At 38.9% G+C, this 20751-nt stretch overlaps 1 protein-coding gene across 2 annotated transcripts in view; it reads left to right on the forward strand.

Annotated features, from left to right (window-relative positions):
• The window catches only part of WDR75 (WD repeat domain 75), an 18987-nt gene extending 197 nt beyond the window's left edge, over positions 1–18790 (forward strand). Inside the window, exons 2-21 of one of the 2 annotated variants that reach the window (XM_010563708.1) lie at positions 45–174; positions 1048–1113; positions 1773–1866; positions 3772–3896; positions 4216–4286; positions 4814–4930; positions 5493–5581; positions 6397–6555; positions 6898–6957; positions 7047–7162; positions 7571–7743; positions 8539–8702; positions 10906–11089; positions 12935–13029; positions 13457–13552; positions 14139–14308; positions 14895–14954; positions 16073–16213; positions 16295–16386; positions 18427–18790. In XM_010563708.1, coding sequence (XP_010562010.1) covers positions 45–174; positions 1048–1113; positions 1773–1866; positions 3772–3896; positions 4216–4286; positions 4814–4930; positions 5493–5581; positions 6397–6555; positions 6898–6957; positions 7047–7162; positions 7571–7743; positions 8539–8702; positions 10906–11089; positions 12935–13029; positions 13457–13552; positions 14139–14308; positions 14895–14954; positions 16073–16213; positions 16295–16386; positions 18427–18634 — 2410 coding nt within the window. In that variant the 3' untranslated portion in view covers positions 18635–18790. The remainder of the gene's footprint in view (positions 1–44; positions 175–1047; positions 1114–1772; positions 1867–3771; positions 3897–4215; positions 4287–4813; positions 4931–5492; positions 5582–6396; positions 6556–6897; positions 6958–7046; positions 7163–7570; positions 7744–8538; positions 8703–10905; positions 11090–12934; positions 13030–13456; positions 13553–14138; positions 14309–14894; positions 14955–16072; positions 16214–16294; positions 16387–18426) is intronic. The other variant, XM_010563717.1, reaches the window with a different exon arrangement.
• Positions 18791–20751: the final 1961 nt, after the last annotated feature.

The following is a 20751-nucleotide window of genomic DNA, read 5'->3' on the forward strand; positions in this document are numbered from 1 at the left end:
CCCCTCCCGCGGGCGGCGGGGTGACGGCTTTCCTCCCCCTCCAGGTACCTGCTATGCGCCGCCGGCGACTTCGTGAAGATGTACAGCGTGGCCACCGAGGAGACACTGCGGGTGATGGGGGGCCACGCCGACCTGGTGACGGGCGTCCAGCTGAACCCCCACAACCACATGCAGGTTTGGGAGGGGGGGAGGAGGTCTGGCAGTAGGGGGTGCTTCTGCCCCCCTCGGCCGGGTTTACGTGCCTCTGCGGGGGCTGTCCCGGGTGCTGGGGGGGTTGGCTGGAAATTGAGAACGAGCTGGAAGCGAATATAGCACGGTTGAGCTCACCTTTCTCCAAAATCTGCCTGGGAAGGTAAACGTTATGCCTGTTTTCCACAAATAAAAACGTGAAGCGTCGCGTGGATTACACTCGTTGAATGGGACGACAGCAAAATGGAAATAGCAGCAAAAATTCCATTTTTTGGATGATTCGAGAGGGAAGAGGAGCACGTGGGAAAATTGACAACACTCGCTGTGATTGCTGTTTCCCCCCTCTAGCTGCTGATACAGAAGTAGATTTGACTAAACCCCTTTAATTTGCCTGGTGGCTCTCTGCCTACCAGCAGCCTGCCTTCCCTGTTTGCTGCTGTTCCTGCTCTGGCTCTCAGTTTGCTTGGGTTTTTTTGGTTTCCATATATAAACAAGAATTATTTGTCCAGATGGACTGTATCTGCATATTATCCATGCAAAATCTGATGCAAATGTTAATAGGTGTTCACATAACGGGTATCTGTGCATACTCAGTTAGTCTTAAGCGATTAAAAACAAATACCTGTTGTTTCTTTCACACTTTATGAAAATGTATATTGCAAACTAGAATAGTAGTGTTCTATTTGCATTGCACTTTATTTGAAGGCCGCAGAAAGCTGGGCTGTGTCCTGTATTTCTGATGATTCAGCCGCTCGGAATTGCAGTTCTATTCATCAGTCCTTCAACTTTTAAGCTGTGATTTTATGTAAAAGCTGGCTTTGATATATTACGTTAACTTTTTTCTATTTTTTTCTTCAGCTCTATTCTTCCTCTCTGGATGGCAGCATTAAGCTGTGGGACTTCATGGATGGGATTCCCATTAAAGTATGTTGAGTTATTCCTGTTGAGTACATGTCAAAATTATTCTTGATCCATTGGTAGTAGAATAAGGATTTCTGCAGCTGTTACTACAAATGGGCACAAATCAGTCTTGAGATATGTTGGTCTGCCATTAACACAGCCTGAAAACCATCTATTTTTGGCAGTAATAGAATGTGGCAGTTGATGTGTGTGTCGCTGCAGAAATTCATGATGATGCAGAATCTTTTGAGGAAAAAGATGGGATATGAACTGACATACTAACTTTGCTACTTGCTGCAGTTCAGAGTCCAGTGTAGCTCTTAAGCAGTGCGCTGCAGTTTGTGATATGCCAGTAGGAATTGATATGATGGCTTGAAAACGTGGGCTGCTAACTGTCCTGTTGCTCCCATTTTCTGCTAAATAGAGGCAGAGGGGTAAGATACTTCCAGGTTTTTCAGTAAATCTGATCTCTTACACTTTATTAGTACTGTTTTAACATTTGTATTAGTCCTTAATAGAATAAAGGTCTTTTTATATTTGTGTTAGAATTTTAATTAATACACCAAGGTTTCTTTAAAGCAGGTCTGTTTTCTTTATTATAAAAACTTAGCATTATTCACTGTTGAAAACCATACGCACGAGTGTAGTAGTTGTTGACCTCCTTCCCTTATTTTTTTCTTCAGACTTTCACTGTAGGATCCAAACTTCTGGCACTGTACGCGCTTGCTAGTTCTGAGGACTCAGTGTTTGTTGTAATTCCAAAGAGTGGTGAAAGAGGTACAGTATGATTAGCATCATCCTTCTTATCTAAGTCATTCTATGTCTAAGCTACTGTCACATCGGTGAGTGGTATGCTGCAAGAGCATGCTTTAATATATTACTTTTTTAAATATTTCTTAAATCCTGTGACAGATTGTGGTGGGTTGACCTGGAGGGATGCCAGGTGCCCACCAAAGCCATTCTATCACTCCCCCTCCTCAGCTGGATAGGGGAGAGAAAATATAACAAAGGGCTTGTGGGTCGAGATAAGGACAGGAGAGATCAACTCACCAATTACTGTCACAGGCAAAACAGACTCAGCTTGGGGAAAATTAACTCGATTTATTACAAATCAACCAGAGAAGGGTAATGAGAAATAAAACCAAATCTCAGGACACCTTCCCTCCACCCCTCTCTTCTTCCCAGGCACAACTTCACTCCCGGATTCTCTACCAACTCCCCCCAGCAGCACAGGGGGACAGGGAATGGGGTTTATGGTCAGTTCATCACATGTTATTTTCTGCCGCTTCATCCTCTTCAGGGGCAGGACTCATCACACTCTTCCCCTGCTCCAGCATGGGGTCCCTCCCACGGGAGACAGTCCTCCACAAACTTCTCCAACTTGGGTCCTTCCCACGGGCTGCAGTTCTTCACGAACTGCTCCAGCATGGGTCCCTTCCACAGCATGCAGTCCTCCAGGAGCACACTGCTCCAGCGCGGGCTTCCCACGGGGTCACAATCCTGCCAGAAAACCTGCTCCGTGGGCTCCTCTCTCCACAGATCCGCAGGTCCTGGCAGGAGCCTGCTCCAGTGCGGGATTCCCACAGGGTCACAGCCTCCTTCGGGCACCCACCTGCTCCAGCGTGGGGTCCTCCGTGGGCTGCAGGTGGATATCTGCTCCACCGTGGACCTCCATGGGCTGCAGGGGGACAGCCTGCCTCACCATGGTCTTCACCATGGGCTGCAGGGGAATCTCTGCTCCAGCGCCTGGAGCATCTCCTCCCCCTCCTTCTTCACTGACCTGGGGTTCTGCAGGGTCGTTTCTCTTACATGTTCTCACTCTCTCTCCAGCTGCTGTTTCTGTCCATCCCAGCAACTTTTTTCCTTCCTAAAAATGTTATCACAGAGGTGCTACCACTATCGCTGCTTGGCTCGGCCTTGGCCGGCGGCGGGTCCATCTTAGAGCCGGCTGGTATTGGCTCTGTCAGACACAGGGGAAGCTTCCAGCAGCTTCTTACAGAAGCCACCCATGTAATCCCCCCCCCCTACCCCCCCACTACTAAAACCTTGCCACACAAACCCAATACACAGATATCTGCAGTCTTGCATTTTGTACTTTTTTCTGTTTTCATTCTATGACATCTATTTTTTTAATATTTGTCTAGAAGATTGCCTGTCTTCACTTTTGAAGCATATACTGCATGTATCTGATGCTGTAGATGCAGTAAATCTTTAAGCAGTGCTTACCGTGATACAGGGTATGCTACAGTACTTGACACTACTCTTCCACCTTAAGCAGTGTTAACATGAGTAGACTTGTCCTGTTTAACAGTATGCTTAGATATTTTTTCCCTAGAATTTTGTCTGAAATAAATAAAAATACAGCTTGACCTTACTCTTAACTATATTGCTACGAATGTCACTTTGGAGCAAGAGCAAATGTTGTGCAACTTTGCTTGGTTTCTGCTTACAGTTGCACTGGTATCCACTACCTAGTCCTCAATCTTCAATGCTGTTGTTTGAATCAAAATATTTGAAACAGTTATTTTTTGAAAGGTATTACAAACTTTTTCAAACTTATAAAAAATTTTGGAAGGTACTAACATGTTACTTTTAAGGTAGAAGGGTTGCAGATCCTCTTTGTAAGGGATGTACATAAACTTGTTCATAAAAGCCTTCTGAACAGATTTTTTCTTTGGTCAGATACATTCCAGCTGGTCTCAGTTAAGCTGACAAAAGCAGCAGGCCAAGATTTGGAAGCCAAGGAATTGTCAGTGGTTTTGGATGGTGTGGATGCGTCACCGAAGCGTCTTGCGTTTGGAAGAGAAGTATATTCACTTTTGGGGTTTTTTATTTCTGTGGGTGTTGGTTGGTTGGTTTTTTTTTTTCCTCTCAGATGAGCTATATGCTGTTTATGCTTTTATACAAGCACAGCAGCACTGAAACAAAACTGAAGTTAAATGAATCTGTGTAAGACCTATGCTTTCTTTTATTAAAAAAAAACACAACAGTTATAATACGAAAATATTTACTTAACATCAGCTTATATGTTATTTCCAATTTTAAGTACTTTGTTGTGAAACTTTTTTTACATTCATGTGTAAGGACATAATGTGTATGTCCTAAGTTGTTGTTTTACTATAACAGGGTGAATATGTGGCATCAGTGAAAGAGGTTAATCTCCAAGTGTTTTTTTTTAAACGGAAACAGTTGAACAGGTAAGACCGAAAATGTCAGGTATTGATTCAGTCCAATAAATCATAAATGTTTGTTAACTGGTGATGTTTGCACATGTTATTTTATATTTGTCAGCAACCGTTTGGTATGTAGTCACTATATAAGAAGCTTCCAGTAGAGGCAGACAGTGAGGTACTGCACTGGCATTAGTAGCTTATCTTTTCAGCTCAGGCATGTATTTTTTTCAGGTAAATGCTTAGGCTGATGCTGGACTGAAACAAGTGACAGTTTGGTCAGGGCCAAAACAGGGACAGGAGGGGAAGAAGAAAGAGAGAGAAAGAAGGAAAAATCTTTCAACTTGGTTGAAGGCAAAGAACTAGTGAAATAAAAAGAAATAAGTCCATCACTACTCTTTGGAGAGTGAGTGTAATTTTGACAACTTGGAAATGTTTAACTTTACTAGTCAGAATTGTTTTTATATGCATTTGCTGATCTTTTTGAAGCTTTGTTTAAAAAAAAAAATAAATAACCCCTGATCTAATTAAAGTTACTTTCTTAACTCTTGAAGGTTTTCTGTAAGTGCAATAAAGACAAAAAGCGGAAACAATCACTTCACTTGCATAGCATGCCATCCTACAGAGGATTGTATTGCAACTGGCCATGCTGATGGAAAGATTCGCCTCTGGTATGCACATTTTGATTCAACTGTGTACCCTATAAACTGATGTGACTATAGGAATTAAGTGAAACCTGAGCAAAGCAGTCTAATTTGTCCTTAGTGTTGCCATTTTCAGAAGTCATAATGAGGAAGGCCCTGGGAAGCTGCACTACTGACATTGACTTCAGGGTACAGCTTCAGTTTAATGTCAAATAGGAAAATGTTCCTGTTAAGCTATGCTCCACAAATCTAAACTGTATTTGAAAAGGGTAATGCAGGAGCAGCTGAAGTAACTCTTCATGGGCAAGTAGAGTCCTGGAGAGAGAGCACACCAGTGGAACTGCGTGGTTAAGAACAATATGCTTGCCAAGTTGCTCAGTATGTCTAAGATGCACGGTGTGCACCAGGAAGGCGCTGAAAACCTGCTAGTGTGGTTCTTTCCCTCACTTTGTATCAGTTGAGCATACCAGAAACTCTAGTCTGGAAATTAGAGGAGAGGATGGTATACTTGATTCAATTCAATATTTCCTTTCATTTGCTCTGTTGTTGATGTTGTGCTTAAAGAACTACTCTGTTCCTCCCCACATAGGAGAAATTTCTACCACAAGAAAGACTACACATTTTCGACACTGCACTGGCATCATGATACTGTCATGGATCTAGCTTTTTCTATGGAGGGTAAGTAAAAAACAGAAAAAACAGGGGAAAAAAAAGCCCAACAAACAATTAAACCTCTCGAAGTCGAAGAGCTGCAGCAGGGAGGGAAAAAATCAATAGAAGTTTGAGTTTGTCCACTTACTAACAAATTAATTTCTACAATTTTAAATATTTCCAGGAAGGATCCAAAATAAAAATGGAAGCAGTTGTTATTTTTTTTTATATATTCTGTTTGGCATTCATAATGACAAATATCTACCTTCTGTGGTAGAATGTAAAATCTAACCCCTCCTCTTACCTCTTTTCCCCCACCTCCACTCTGCCTTCCCCTGCCCCTCTCATCAGTAATACTGATGAGTTCTTACCAGAGTCTTACTTGCATCCAAATAAAACAAGCCAGTCTTGTCCAAGCTCAAACCTAGTTACAAAAATACAGTTAACTTTTATCTGAATTGTGTGATCTGAACTATTCTCCTTAGGATATTTTTTTACTGCAGAGTACTTCTGATGGAATACAGCTGAACTGTTCTACTTCTAACACAAATACTCAGCTGATTCAGAAAGTAATGGGATCTACTACTCCAAAGCATAGTTTAAATTTTACTATAGGCACAAATTCTTGTTACTTAATCCAAGTTTTTCTAGAAATTTTAACACGGGATAATGAGAAATGTATCTATTTGTGTTGCCCAGGCTAGATATGAAAAAAATTGCGTTGTATGTGGCAGTTTAAGAAAGGTTTTTGAGAAACCTATGTTTGTCTGTCATTGTAAACACCTATGCTGATGATATTTTTTTAAGCAAAACCTATAACTGCATTTTTATTACCGGAAAAGGAACCAGCTTGCTGAGTGGTGGAGTTGAGTCTGTTCTAGTTCTGTGGCACAATGAATCAGACTGTCAGAAGGATTTCCTTCCTCGTTTGGGATCTGCTATTGAGTACATCTCCATGTCATCTGATGGCGCGCTCTGTTGCACCTTGCATACAGACAACAGTAAGCCAAAACATATTTTAAGTATCATTTAATGCAAAACAGAATGCAAATCTGTATGAGCTTTATTTTGTTAATCTCAGACAAATTAACTAGGTACTACATAAAAGTTCAATATTGATCTGAAAGAACAGGTACTTGAAGTGATTTTTTGCTCTTTCATCAGTTCTGTGAATTTGCCTGGTGGCTGCTGTAACTTGGCTTTCCACCTTGATGTAGGGGTGTCATAAATTGAGAAAAGTATACATTTATAGGATTAAGTACAGTTGGTTATGGTCCCTTCCCCACCATGAGATGTTACATTGCAGAAGCCTTTTGCAAGACTTCATCTGCTTTTCCTTTCAGGAATTACAATAATCAACAGCAACTTAAGATTTTCCAAAAGTATTCAAGGGCTAATCAAAAGTAAGTGCAATAAAATTTATCTTCCCCTTAGAGGACAGAATGTGTCACTTCCCATCTTAGGTCATTTGTCATCTGATTTTTATTGCCAGGTACAGATGTCAAAACTGGTCTAGTGGTTGATCCTAGAACCAAAGCTTTGGTCCTGAATGGAGAGCCTGGCCACTTGCAGTTCTATTGTCTCCAAAGTGACCAACAGCTGTTCAGTGTAAGTTGGATGGGCTTGTACTAAAACTTTAATTTATTCAACCAAGTGAGTTATGCGTCAGAATTTATTTGAAGACTTAATATGGCAAACAGGAAAAAAAGCCAGCACCTATACCATGGGACTGGATTTCAAGCTGAGATGTTTTCAGCTTTAGGGCAAACTTCTTGTACTTGTTAAGCATAGCTGAATGTTGATAGTTGAATAAATATCAAAACAGTGTGCTGCTTCTGTTAACATTATTGTGGAATGTACATATCCTAGTTATGCTTTCCCTGCCTTTTTTTTTATGCCTCAGCCCAGTCAGTTCTAATCTGTCCTTTCAGAACATTTTTTCCATGGTTTTATGAATGATATCTCCAAACCTACACTTGAATTTTGAAATTTAATTTTGGCCTTGTTGTTTTGCAGTTGGATATTGTGCAACGACAATACATTCATCAGGCAGGTTTAAACCAAGCTGACTTGGTAAAAGTTGCGTTTAGTGCACAAGGCAAGTGGTTAGCAACAGTAGAAGAGAGAGAAGAAGTAACTGACCCAGAGTTACAATTGAAGCTGTGGTTCTTTGATGAAGAAACACAAAGGTAACAATAATAGAGCTGGCCTTCTAGGTGTCAAAATCAAAAGTATTACACAGTTATTTACACAGGCTTTGTTTTGCGAAGGCAGAGTTTTTCCAGACCAACTAATAAAATCCTAGGGAAGACCCTAGGGAGAGTTTACCATGCATGCTACACACGTCTGAAACAATGCACAGAGCTGACATAAGTACAGATTGGAAATAATTGCGCTGAATCTAATTTACTTATATTGATCAGACAGGCAATTTTAACCATAGGACTTAAATTCACATATTTACTTGGTATTAAAAATCATGGACTTGACAGAATGGTTCTATAGCTTGTTCAGTTTTCCCACCTTTGTCTAATCCATCATTAATTGACTAGTTCTTCTAGGGTACAGAAGATTATGACTTTATTGTTGATTATTTTTTTTTTTTTTAGTCAACATATGCATCTGGTTTATATACTTCCCTGATTATTTACAAAAAATTTTTTTTTTTTTTTTTTTTACTATATAGTAGTTATGTGACGGATTTTCTAAGTACTGGAAAGACTGCCCAGAGTTCAGGCTGAATATCTGAGAGTGATGCTTGCTTAGTGATAATCCTTTCTCGGTGCTGGGCTACAATGTCTCTTGCTGTATGGAAGTGATGAGGGAAATCTGATCTGTAAATGCAATACTATTTAGCTATCTAATTAGACAGATGTTTCTTTGATTCTCCTTCTCCCTGCCCCTTCCAGAATCATCTTAAATGTAAATCTTCCCCAAGTTCCAAATGAAATAAAACAACAAGCTTCTGTTTTCTTTTCTTATAGCTTTAAGCTGAACACTAGAATAAATATGCCCCATGAGGACCACATAACAGACATGTGCTTTCGTGAGATGGATGAATTGGAAGATGACTCTCTGATACTGGTAACAGCTGGCAGAGACTGTGTTTTTAAAGTCTGGGTGATGGTAGAAGACACTGATCCAGAAGGTACGTACGGTCAAAACATAACTTACTCTTACTTGCCACCTAGTAACATGCTATAGAAATTCTGATCCTAACTTCATTCTTTCAGAACTAGGCCCTCAAGGCCCATGCATTTCTCTATTTCTGCTGTTGCATGGAGTACTGTGTTCCCCTGAGCATCCTCTGTGATGGATTTCTCTCATAGTTTTGCAGTATTATGGACTGATACAGAGGTTCCTGAAATAGCAAAGACCTTGCTGAGCCTGCTGCAGAAGGGAATGGCAGCTTGTGTTGATTGTTTAAAGGATTATTTCTGGTAATGATTTTTCCATGCTAGGAAAATGGATTTTTGTTATTCCTCTGGGCAGTCTTTTTATTTGAGACTTCTGGTCAAGGGAGCAGGATGCAGGAATGTGTCATTCTGTTTTAGTTGACTTAGTGTAAAATGATAGCATTTTGCCATTCTGCAGCTCCACCCCTTCAGAGTTCATTTTTTTTACATCCTTCCTTCCCATTAGATATTTGAACGTCGTAGAATGGATATTTAGGATCCACTTCCAAGATACTCAAGTAACCAAATTTCATCTCTTGGAATGCATGCTGATGTTCACTTGTTTGAAACAGAACATCTGAGGGATGTGTATTACCCTATATGCCTTTGGATGTGAAATACAAAAGGTTTCCTGCTTCTTAATTTCCTTTTACTTAAATGTTATTACAGTGCCAGGCACGCTTAAGTGAGCTGGAACTTTCTTGCCACTTGGGTGTCTTATCTTTTCGTGTTCCCAGATAGATGTGGTAGTGGTCTTGCTGAACTGCTTGCAGTTCGATTTGTGTTTTTGTGGGCAGGTGAGAACATGTTCAAAAGTACTTTTGAACTACTAAGGTTTTCATTTGGCAAACTTACTTTTCTCTTTCAAAGCTGTTTGCTCCGCAACAGTGGCTGCTCGTGAGAAGAAAAACAAAAGCTTGTATTCATCTACTAGGATTTATGCATATATTTACTTAATAGCAGCTCCTTCAGTGGGATCTGAAAGAGTGGGGGTTTTTTTCTTTTTCTTTTTTGTTTGTAAATGATTCTGAGCCTGGATTATACCTTAACTTAAGCAGATACTTTTGATCTTCAGTACCCTGTGGGCTGGGGATGAAACCTAATGGGGTCTGTTTCCTTCAACAAGATAGTTTTGTATCTGCTGACTGGCCTCTTTGCAGGGGTGGGTGGCCCCTCTTGCAGGGGTGTATTTTTTGTTTGTTTTTTAAGTGACTATACAGAGTTCTGCTTCATGGCATGTGTAAAAGTACAAATTAGTGCTGACTTCTGTGGTGTATTTGCCCAGTGGAGGCAGCGTAAGAATGCTCAGGTAGAAAGATTCAGCTTCTGTGCAGCAAGTATTAATAAACTAATTAGTTCCTAAGTAGAATACACCCTGTCATGTGTTTATTTGCAGCAGATCTCTCACTGTGCCTCTAGATGGTGCCATGCAGTTTAAAGTAGTGAACTGTTTCTGGCTTTTTTTACAGGCAGGTCTTTTAATCATCAACTTGTAGCCATTATATAAAGGATATCTTAGCATAGGGTGAATTTATTTTCCTTTCTTTCCTCATCCTATTTGTATGTTTCAAAAACATGCTGTATGAATTTATTTATACTGGGAAATCTATGTTATGTGGTAAGTACATCACTTCGCTTCTGTTTATTTCATGGTAATTACCAACAATGGGAAAGGTATCCCAACTGAATGCACTGGCAGGATAAGCATGCTGATAGGTCACTTTGTGATCCTCAAACTTTATGTAAATGAACCATGAGCTTTGTTGGACTCAAATGCAACCCGTGTTCAAATTTTAGTAATGCTCATGTTCTTGCTACATTTTTAAAAGAACAGTATGTTTCAGAACACTAAATATTGAATCTACTTCAGTATCTTTCTTTTGTCTAACATCTGCTTATTCGAGAGCACAGTTAATGTAGTTGGCAAAGTAAACATGAATATTGTACCATGTCAGTCTCAGGATTCACTGTTCAAATGCAAAACTGAGGACAAATGGAAAACCTACTAGATGTTTCTTGTACTAGAACAGGACAGAGTCTCTGTACTCTTAAAAAAAATGTAAGCCTTCTGAAACAAAACTGTCTTGCTCTTGAGCGTATTTTGCAGCCCTAATACTTGAATTCTTCTTTCTTCATGTATAGACTTGAATTAACTAGCTTGTTTATTCAATGCAGCACAGCAAAGTGTGAGCTGGAGCTGTGACTTTGTAGGCAGCTACCACAACTACCAAGCTACTAACTGCTGTTTCTCAGAAGATGGCTCTTTGCTTGCTGTTAGCTTTGAAGAAACTGTCACTGTATGGGATTCAGTTACTTGGGATCTTAAGTGTACGTTTTGCCATCCACCTGGAAAAATAAGGTATGTTTTTCATCTGTTTTTTTATGTCTTACTTGAACTTTCGAAACAGAAAGAATCAATTCATAATAGTCCAAGACCTTGTATATATTCACATTAACATTGAATTTAACAGTCTTGAGTTCATATATAGAAAAGACTCTAAAATGGCTTTTGGGTCGTTGGTAACTTACTGTTAAAAATAACAAGATCAGGCTTTGCAGTTTCATCTTCTTACCTGCTTATGACTCCTGTACCTCCATACACAAACATGTATCATTGGGCACACAGTAGTGTGTTAATAGCCTTTCTCTTTTTCCCATTAATCTAGGAGTGAATCGAAGTACTGAAAAAGTATAAATATAGGAAGTTTGTTCTTTATTCATGTACACATGCATACAAATAGAAATTATATCAATAAACCATAAAGGCATATTGACCTTATTAGCTGTATCATAAAATACGTATCTTGATCCCTTGGTAGACTATCCCAGCACGCTCCATTGTGTGCTGTCACGATAAAAGACATCCTGAAGGGCTAGATACTATTCCGTTGTGTAAGGATAATGTGGAATGGCATAGGTCGATCATAGAGATAAAAGATAGACACTCAAAGAATAGGACAGTCTTAATAGTGAGTTTCTTGGATCGTGCAAATATAGAACAGTTTCTGATCCAGGTAACGTATAATTTTTCTTACAAAAATCTTGAAAAAATAGGGCAATAGGTGACCTTACTGGTTCATCTACTTAATCTATGTGCCAGATCTCTGTATCTAAACAATTGCTGAAACAGGAAGATGCTACAAACCTACCACAGCATTCTCTTTCAGTGCTAAGGTTTTTCTAACTGCTTCTCCAAGTCATTACTGCAGTAATGTTAGAGGTACTTCATAAACCTGCTTCCAGGAAACACCTAAAATGGAAAGCAGAATATTGCATGGTCACAATGTTTTAAAGACTCTTGACATAAAGAATCATAGAAAGATACAGAGATTTCTCACTTCCATGTGTTTGCGTGTATGTTTGTAAGCTTTTTCTTTTGTGTGATGAAGCCTGTTTTGTTTATACTGCTCTTCTAAGATTAGAAATTGAGAAACATGATTCTAAAACTGGTGTGCGGGAAGATTGTGGGAGGCGTGTAAGCCACATCTTTACTGTATCTGTGGAGAAAACTTCTCTTGACAGCTTGGTACAGCAGCAAGCTTTTCCCAGGCCAGCTGCTCCTTTTGTAGCCTTTACTATATGCTATATTAAAAGGAAATAAATTACTCTAGGACTATATTAAATGACTGTATTAATTGCATAACTTCAAAAGGCTATGTTTATAGAAATTCTATCCCTTATTAGCTTTTTTGAAAACTTTCTATAGCATTAGCAATCAAAAGGCTGTTCTATTATTCTCAAACAAGAGAATGAGAAATTAAGTGAAAACAAATCACACACTTTCTTCAATTGGAGCAGCCTGTAAAAAGAACTGCTTTTTTTACTACTCTAATTCTAGTGCTTAGAGCGATAGTAGGAATTCTTAAATATGGATTTTATTTTCTAGTCCCAATGTGAACACTTACTATTACTTATGGGTTTGTAACTTACTTGAGAGCATAAAATCACTCCTTGAAATCAGTATGTTGTAGGAACATATAATTCTTATAGATTTATGCATACTGTTAAATCTCCCAGACCTATCTGGTGGTTGCCTCTGAAGTTTCATACTACTAGAGGTGAAAGCAAAAAGCAAACTTCTGATTTAAGTATCAGAACTAAATCTTAACTGAATGTTTTTTGTGACTTACAAATCCTTGCTAAATAGAGAAACAAAGATGAAATCTGAAGGTCACTAACTTGTTTTGACTTTCTACTTCTGTAGGAACATCTGCTTTGGGAGACTAACATGTTCCAAGTACCTTATTGGTGCCACTGATTATGGCTTTCTGTGTTGCTGGAACCTGCTCAGTTGTGCATGTAAGATCAGCTTAAATATGTGCTAGAGTGGTAACATTTAACACTTGAATTTACTATGAAACCTTAAAATAATTCTAGTTTGATTCCAGATTGACCCACTACAAAATGTCTTGTGGAAGTGTAGTGATTTTCATACTTCAGTCAAGATGGTATCCTGTCCAGCGTGGATGTGCTTTGTGTGCATGTGCATAGTAAATTCTAAGTTAGATGATTGATAACACAATAATAGCTAGTATTTCCTACATTTGTGTAGAAGTTGATAGTATTTGTGTATTTTTATTCATCTGGGAATAAATGAAGTTGCATGCCTCTTCCAGAGGTTAAGGTCCTGTCTGTCATTCCCATTTGACCTTTTGTTTGGCAAAGTAGTTGGATAGAACTGAATGCCTTCTTTTTATGTCTCGCTGTTGCTGTGTTTGCTTTTCAGTGGAATGGAGTGCCCACCTCAACGTCTTAGTTCTGCAACCTGATCCCCTTTCAGAACATATTGCTGCTGTCTCATGGCTCTCAAAAGAGTCCAGCTGTAAGTACAAAGGCTTCTTTGACAAGTAATAGTCAGTAGAATTTAAAACTGTGAAAGCATAATTTAGAAAAAGTTTTCTTAGAATTCAGCCCCATAAAAGCCATAAGACAGATTTGAGTCTGTGTTTGCACCTGTGGAAAACTGAGGCATGTCTGACAGTAACAGCCAAGTAAAGCATGTTGGTTCCCATCTTTTCTTCCAACAGTTAGTTTCTGGTACAGGAAGTAGCACAGGATTAACCGTGCTCTCTGGGTGAGGGCTTTGAATGTTCTTGACCCTCTCCTGTAAATGCAAAACTGGTTAAACTGTACAGCTATGTTTTACAGCTTTGACTATAAATTCTGATTACTCTTCCTAGAGCTACTGTTCTACAGAAACATTAATTTCCAAGTATGTGCTCTGGATTGGAGTACTGTGAAAGGTACCTTCTATTATGCAGTAAGGTTATCCAATTACAATTCCTGCAAACTAGTCCTTAAAGGCAATCCTGTCCAGCCCTTACTGGCTGTTATACATAGGGCTTTGACAGCTGTCCAGGAAGGTAAGAATTTCATGATTTAAAGAGAATACATTCTTGGTTTTGCAGTGTTTGTGTTTAAACCAAACGAGCCACGGCCAATCTATATCCAGAGAAACCTTTGTAAAGAAAAGATCCAGCTTGCTGCCTTTGTTCCAAGAGACGAACCTGAAACAATTGGCTCAGAAAAATACCATTGGCTAAGAAGATCCCAACTGTTTTTTCTTACGGATACACAAGTAAGAAATAGTGATTGGCAGGTGGTTCCTGGGGAAAAAGTGGTTTCCTGAATGTGGATTGATACAAATTCAGAGTTCTGCTGTTGAGTGTAGGGGTTTCGTTTTGTGATTTCAAGGCGGTGTAAGCCATGCTTTGTTCTTTTATTAAGAGTTTTTAACTGCCGAAACAACTTCAGTTCAAAATTGATTATTTCCTGGTTTTCTACTGCTAATAGTTTCTGCTGCCTCATTAATACAAGAAACTGGATAATTTGGGAAAACTGCCTGTGCTGTTTAACTTAAACAACCACCTAGCAGCTGTATTATTGCTGATTATCCAAATGTTTCATATGATACTCAATTTTCCCTGTAATTTGTGGGTGGGTGGGGTTTTTGTTTGTTTTCCCAAAATGTCTATATAGAGCCTCTAGGTCCATTCCTGCTTCCTTTCAGTTTCTTTATAAAATAAAGAGGAAGAGATGTGTTTGCCTCTTCCATTAGACTGACAAAAGCTTCTGGGCCATTCAAAAGCTTCTGTAGGCAAGGTATGGAAATAGGGAAAGAAGTTTCACATACTATAACTCTGCTGCATCATTCTGTATTTTAGGAACTAATGACGCTTAGCACAAAGTCTCTAGAAGAAAGGCTTACACCGTCAAGCAAACAGGTACCTCTTATAGAAGTTTTGATAGAGATGTACAGAGCAGTTAAATTCTGTTGGTGTTCAGTTCATCAGACTCAAATTCCCTTCTGTCATGAAAATGCACACCAGATCCTTAGATGGAGTCATAGGCCCTTAGCTGAAGGGGCAGTAATCTATATTTGCTTATTTATTGACAGAATTGCTGTTTGTAAAAAGCTTTAAAAAAAAAAAGAAGTATTAGTAAGCTACTCTCTCCTTTTCTCGTTTCCCCTGAACAAAAAAATTATACTTTTCTAAAAGGATTCAGGTTACACAAATGAAGCAAAACCGCTGATATTTGAGTAAGCTCTTTCCTTATCTTGATTTCTTTAACACTTGGAACCTTGAGTGTGGCCTGAACTGCACTTTGATGAGAACGAACAATTGTCAGTCAATTATGACTTATCAGTGAGAAGGAATTTCAAAATTACATTCCAGTATGTACTTCTGTGGAGGAGTAGTCTGGGAAATTTGATTTTTTTTTTAAATTCATGTTGAAGAAGTGTTTCATACCCACTGAACAGAATAAAATAGTAGCACTTGATTGATTTGGTTAGATAAAATATATCAAAGTAGAAGTTAGTATCTTTCTAATACAAAATCCAGTGGGAATGTGGTTATAAGCAATCAGTTTCTTTGGAGGGTGGGGGAATAACTTGGTACTCAGATTAAGGTATATTGATCTAGGAAAATGCCAGAAGGGAAGTTGACATGTTTTGCTTCCAGTTACATAATTAAATAACTCGGCAGATGATGCTGGGGTATAAATGATCTTTTAGTCATAAGTGGAATGTGAAAGCCATACTTAGTTTTTCTGGCACACACTGCAGCTTCCATATTTGGAAGTTAATTGGTACATCAACTAACTAAAATCTGGTGTTCTTGAATCCAGATCCAGATTCTGGAGAGTTTTACTGCATCTCTGTAGGACTCTCAGGATGCCTGACAGAGAATGAGTACAAAGAGCCATATGGTTCAGTTGAGTTGAATTTGAGTGTAGAGTTTTGTCAGCTAGGTTGATTCTGAATTTTGGTAACTCAAAATAAGATAGAACTTAGATTTGTGACACTAAAATTCTACTTAAAACTTTCACCTTTTTAAAGCTGGCAGTAGAAGAAAGTCTTCCTGTGACCCCATTTAGCTTGCTATTGGGAAAGCACAGACGTCAGCAATCACATGAGGATATAGACCTTGGAAAACTAGTTCATAATAAGCACAAGCAAGATTCACCTGCTGTCAAAGAGGTAGGACTAACTACAGTAAAGTGTACAAACAAAACCATGACAAACAAAAGCTTTCGTAAAGCTTCTGTTTTATCTTTTCAGCTTTTGCACACTCCAGCACATGTTTTGCCATCTGCTTCCTTCCTCTGTCCTATATTTATTAATTCACTGCTCATCTCCAAAGAGAACAAAAGGTAAGAAAAATTGAAGAACTCTTCTTAGTTATTATTTTCAATTATGTACATCTTTGAAATGTAAAAGCAGTTTTCTAACACTCTTCATTCTTCTATTGATGTAAGTTAGTAGAACACTATTTATTGTGGCAAGTTTTTGTTTTGGGTTTTTGATTTTGTTTGTTTTTGTTTTTTTTTAACAACTCAGTTTTGGGGAGATATGCAGACTGGCTGTTTAGCCTGTGGGCTCTTTTTGCTGTTGTTTGGCATAATGGGCTCATACACAAAATGTTACCTTTGGTACTCGGTGTTCTTTATGAATTTAGCTTTATTTCAGGGATTTAATGTTTTTAGTGGTATGTTTGGATAAATGTCAGGTTCTCAACTTTATTTGATATTATGATGACTTCCTGCACAATTCTTGGTTTCAGTTTCTAGATACACCAAGAAGTTAGTCCTTAGGTTTAAACTTAACAGTTTGTTTAGAACTCAAATTTTATTCCTAAATAAGCTATGAAATACAAGTGTATACTGTGAAGACAATTAGTTAGCTGAGCTTGTCTTACAATGCATTAATCCCAATTTATTAATAGAGTAGTTTGATAGGTACTTAAAATGTATTGTAGCTTGCTCCTCTGAGATTGATGTATGCTGCTAGAAAATGAATGCAGGCACAGGGGTTATGACTGTAGTCTTGTATTAAGATTAATATCTTGTCCCTTACACTGAAGCCAATTAAATGCTTGCATTTTTTGTGCAATCTGTTCTTTAAAGTGTTTAATGAAACTCTGCCAAGCCAGAGTGAAAATGTGTCATTGGTATCTATCGGCTGCCGTTCTGAACTTGCAAGCCCAGTGAGAGGATGGTTTACACTGCCAGTGTTTACGCAGAAAAAAACACCAGTTTGAGTAGTTTTTGCATGTGCATTATATTCTGCCATAACAGCAGTATAATCAGTTCTGCTGTGTTGTGTTGACCAGTATTGCTAGCTTTCTTACTGGATGGCACAGGTAAAAGTCTTTTTGCCACATCAACAAAACACTGGCAAAAATCTAAACAAGAAATATATGGAAACTTGCATGTGGTTTCAGTACTGAAGAATTTGGGAGTTCAGTGGCCTGTGTAAATATTTGCACATGTAGAGCTTGTACTTTGACACTGGTAATTAGTATGACTGCACATTTAAAGTTACATATAAGGGCTGTAGGATTGGGCTCTTGAAGAATGAGAAGAATATATCACTCTATAGATTGATTTTCTATTAATGCTAAATAATTTTATTTTCCTTGGTAGTATAATATTAATGTATTATACATGTTTTACCATTTACATTTTGTTGAGTGATAGTTTGTATTAGAACAGATGATTTTTAGGAGATCAGTACCATTCTGCCATGCAGGTCATTGCTAATGAAATCCGAAATATCTATACAACAGACATTTAAATTAATACTATTAATTACGACACTGTAAATGGTAACTGTTCGATCTAATTCTTTGGAAGTGTGCTTTCTACTTCAGCACAAGTTTAACTCGAAGTCAGAAGGGAGTAGCCACTTTAAGCACCTCCCTATGTTTAAAAAAACCAACAACAAAACAAACTTTTCATCTTTTCTAGTAACACTCTAGGTATTGTAGAAATTTTTAAGACCAAGTGACCTTTTTCAGATTTGAAAGAGAAGAATGGCTGTCTTGAATATTGTCTCATCTACCACAGTATCCAATGTTGCTAATTCTGTGGGAGTGAGAGATTATAGCTTCTTACATAATGCTGATCTGCCTGTTTTAACATTATATATTGTATTTGGAGAAAGAAAAACATTTTGTCTAAGTTCACTTAAAACACAGGACAGCTGTTTGAAAAATGGCTTGTAATTGAGATGGCAAGTGAAGTGTAGTAGTTTGTAAGTAGCCTGAGATTAAAAAAAGAAATAAAATACAATGTTTGTTTAGTTATTTGCATGATAACTTGCCTCTTTCCTATAGTATGTAATACTATAGTATGTGACAGTGCCCATTAATTTCATTAATTGAGTTGTTCCTAATCATCTTCGTCTCACAGTGCTGAAGAAGTTGCTGATGAAGTAGAAATGGAAAGTGAAAAAACAGAGGATGATTCAGATGAGGAAAGAGGTGTTACTGAAATGGAACAAGAAGATACAAGTGCTATGGAATTATTAGGAGAGATGACATGTAAACTGTCTAAATCCCAGGAAAAAGAGTTACGAAAAATAAGAAAAATGGACTACAGTTGGATATCAGCTTTCTAAACAGACATCTTATGGTTTTTATACTGTAAGCTGAAGCTTTGTGTATTAAATATTCTTCAAAAAAGTCCTTAGAGTCCTTTGGCCATAAATTTTAGCAGCCTCTTATTTCTCTGAGAAAGGAGAACTGGGGTGAGGGATTAAAGTTTTGAAAAGCTGGTTCTGCTCCTAGTTTATTACTGATTCTCTGTGACCTTAGAAAACGTTTAACCTGTGGGATTTATTTTCCCATTGCAAGTGTATTTAAAAGGGTAATAGCAAACCTGAGTTCATTATCTGACTTGTGATCAGTTAGAAAAGTGACAGGTAAGCTGCTGAAAATCTCCCCCATGGAGGCTGGTCTGCTGCTGCCAAAGCAACAGCAGCAAACAGCTTGTTAATAAGACTACTTAATTCAAGATCTGGTAGGGGAAATCAGGGTGGTTAGTAGTAGCGCTGTATACAGGTAAATAGCAAGTGTCTCCCTCAGAAGTTCCTCTCTAGCTTAGTATGCCTGATTCTAGAATATAGATACCTACATGTTTGCTGGTGTTCATAGAGATTCCTAGGTATATTTACATGTATCAGAGCATAATGAAACCTTCCCAAATATCAAGAAAACTGCACCATGTAGGGAGATGTGTCTGTTTTCCTGACAGGCAGCTTCATAGGCCTCTCATGCATCAGCTAGAGTTTCTATATATTACTTAACTATACATATCAGAGTGTACAGTTAGTTTGGAGTAGTAAATTTGAAGGCCTAAAACTGAATACAGTCTCCTGTGGTGTCGCAGTATGAAGGCAAGCTGATGGAAATTGCACAGGTCACTAAAAGCTCTGAGGAAACAGTATTTTGCTAAAAATGCTCAGATTAAAAAAGTTGGAAGCAGGACTGATACATCAACTCTTGTCAGTGAAAACCATGCTCTCTGTACTTTGGTCCTGCCTTGAAAACAAAGTAGAGGACCTTTTTCTCCCTCTCCTTTTCTAACACCATATATTGGAAGGCAACTACTGGCAACAATTTTGGCTTTTTTAGGGGGGTGTATCCTTTAACAGGCAAAATTTATCACTTCCATTATTGAAATTCATCCTTAAGAATCGAGGAAAGCACCTCAATGATTTTGCGGGAAGGTTTACTTCTCACATTTTAACACAAATGCAAATGTTTGTACTAAGCACTGCTGACCCTTGACAGACAGGCCAGTCAACCACCGCTCACCTCTGTATTAAGCAGTTCACAGACTGAAAGCTGGAGATGAATGTTGTAGCATTACCTAGAATGTGACACAGCAGTGACTTCACCTGTATATTTAGCAATGAGGTACTTTGTAGGTTGGGGCTGCCATGGGGAGGGGGTGGCGTGAGTACTCTGCTCTGAACTCAGTTTTATTAAGAGGGCCAAAAAAACTTTAAAAGCCACTTTTTAACACGCTAGTAACCAAGCATTGCTGTAAGGCATCTCTGACCCGTGCAGCCCCTCACAGAGGATGGGAGGGTAGAGCATGCCTGCAGCCACCCATCCTGCTCCCAGGCAGACTGACCCCAGGTGAAGTCAGACACCCCCGCTCACCACCACCACTACCCTCCACTCCGAGGTCTTAATCCCTGAGAAATGGAAAAAGCTGCCTTTTAGCCAGGCAGGCTCCTTCCCCTGAAAGGACACAGGTTCTGTAAGGGTCAAAAGAAAGCTGGTGCCTCACCGTCCAGCCAGCTCCTGCGCTGCCGGACAGGAGCAATGACGTAACCCCTTGCTGTCGACTGGTATATAGATACGGCTGTTCCCTGAACCTTGGCAAGCCTTGCTTGCTGATTTTGATCTACTAAGCTTGTCCTTGTGACAGCTGAGGACGGTGCTATTAGCAAGACCATGTGATCTTCGCGTATAATTGTCACAGGCAAGAAGCTTCCAGAAATAAAAAGCCTTATATGCATATCTACATGCAGTAAATGAAGTAACACCTACCAAACAAAAATACGCACTTGAATAGGGACAGGGTGCTCATTTCAAAGCAGACAGAGACAAAGACCACATACGCAAAAATACAGCAATCGTTTGTAAACAGCCACTGCACTGAAAAGAACTATTAAAAATAAGTCCACCACTAGGTCTGAGTGCTGGCTGAATCAAAGCCAAAAAT

The sequence above is a fragment of the Haliaeetus leucocephalus genome, unplaced genomic scaffold, assembly GCF_000737465.1.
Source record: "Haliaeetus leucocephalus isolate CR32 unplaced genomic scaffold, Haliaeetus_leucocephalus-4.0 Scaffold1, whole genome shotgun sequence".
In the NCBI taxonomy this organism is placed as follows: Eukaryota; Metazoa; Chordata; class Aves; order Accipitriformes; family Accipitridae; genus Haliaeetus; species Haliaeetus leucocephalus.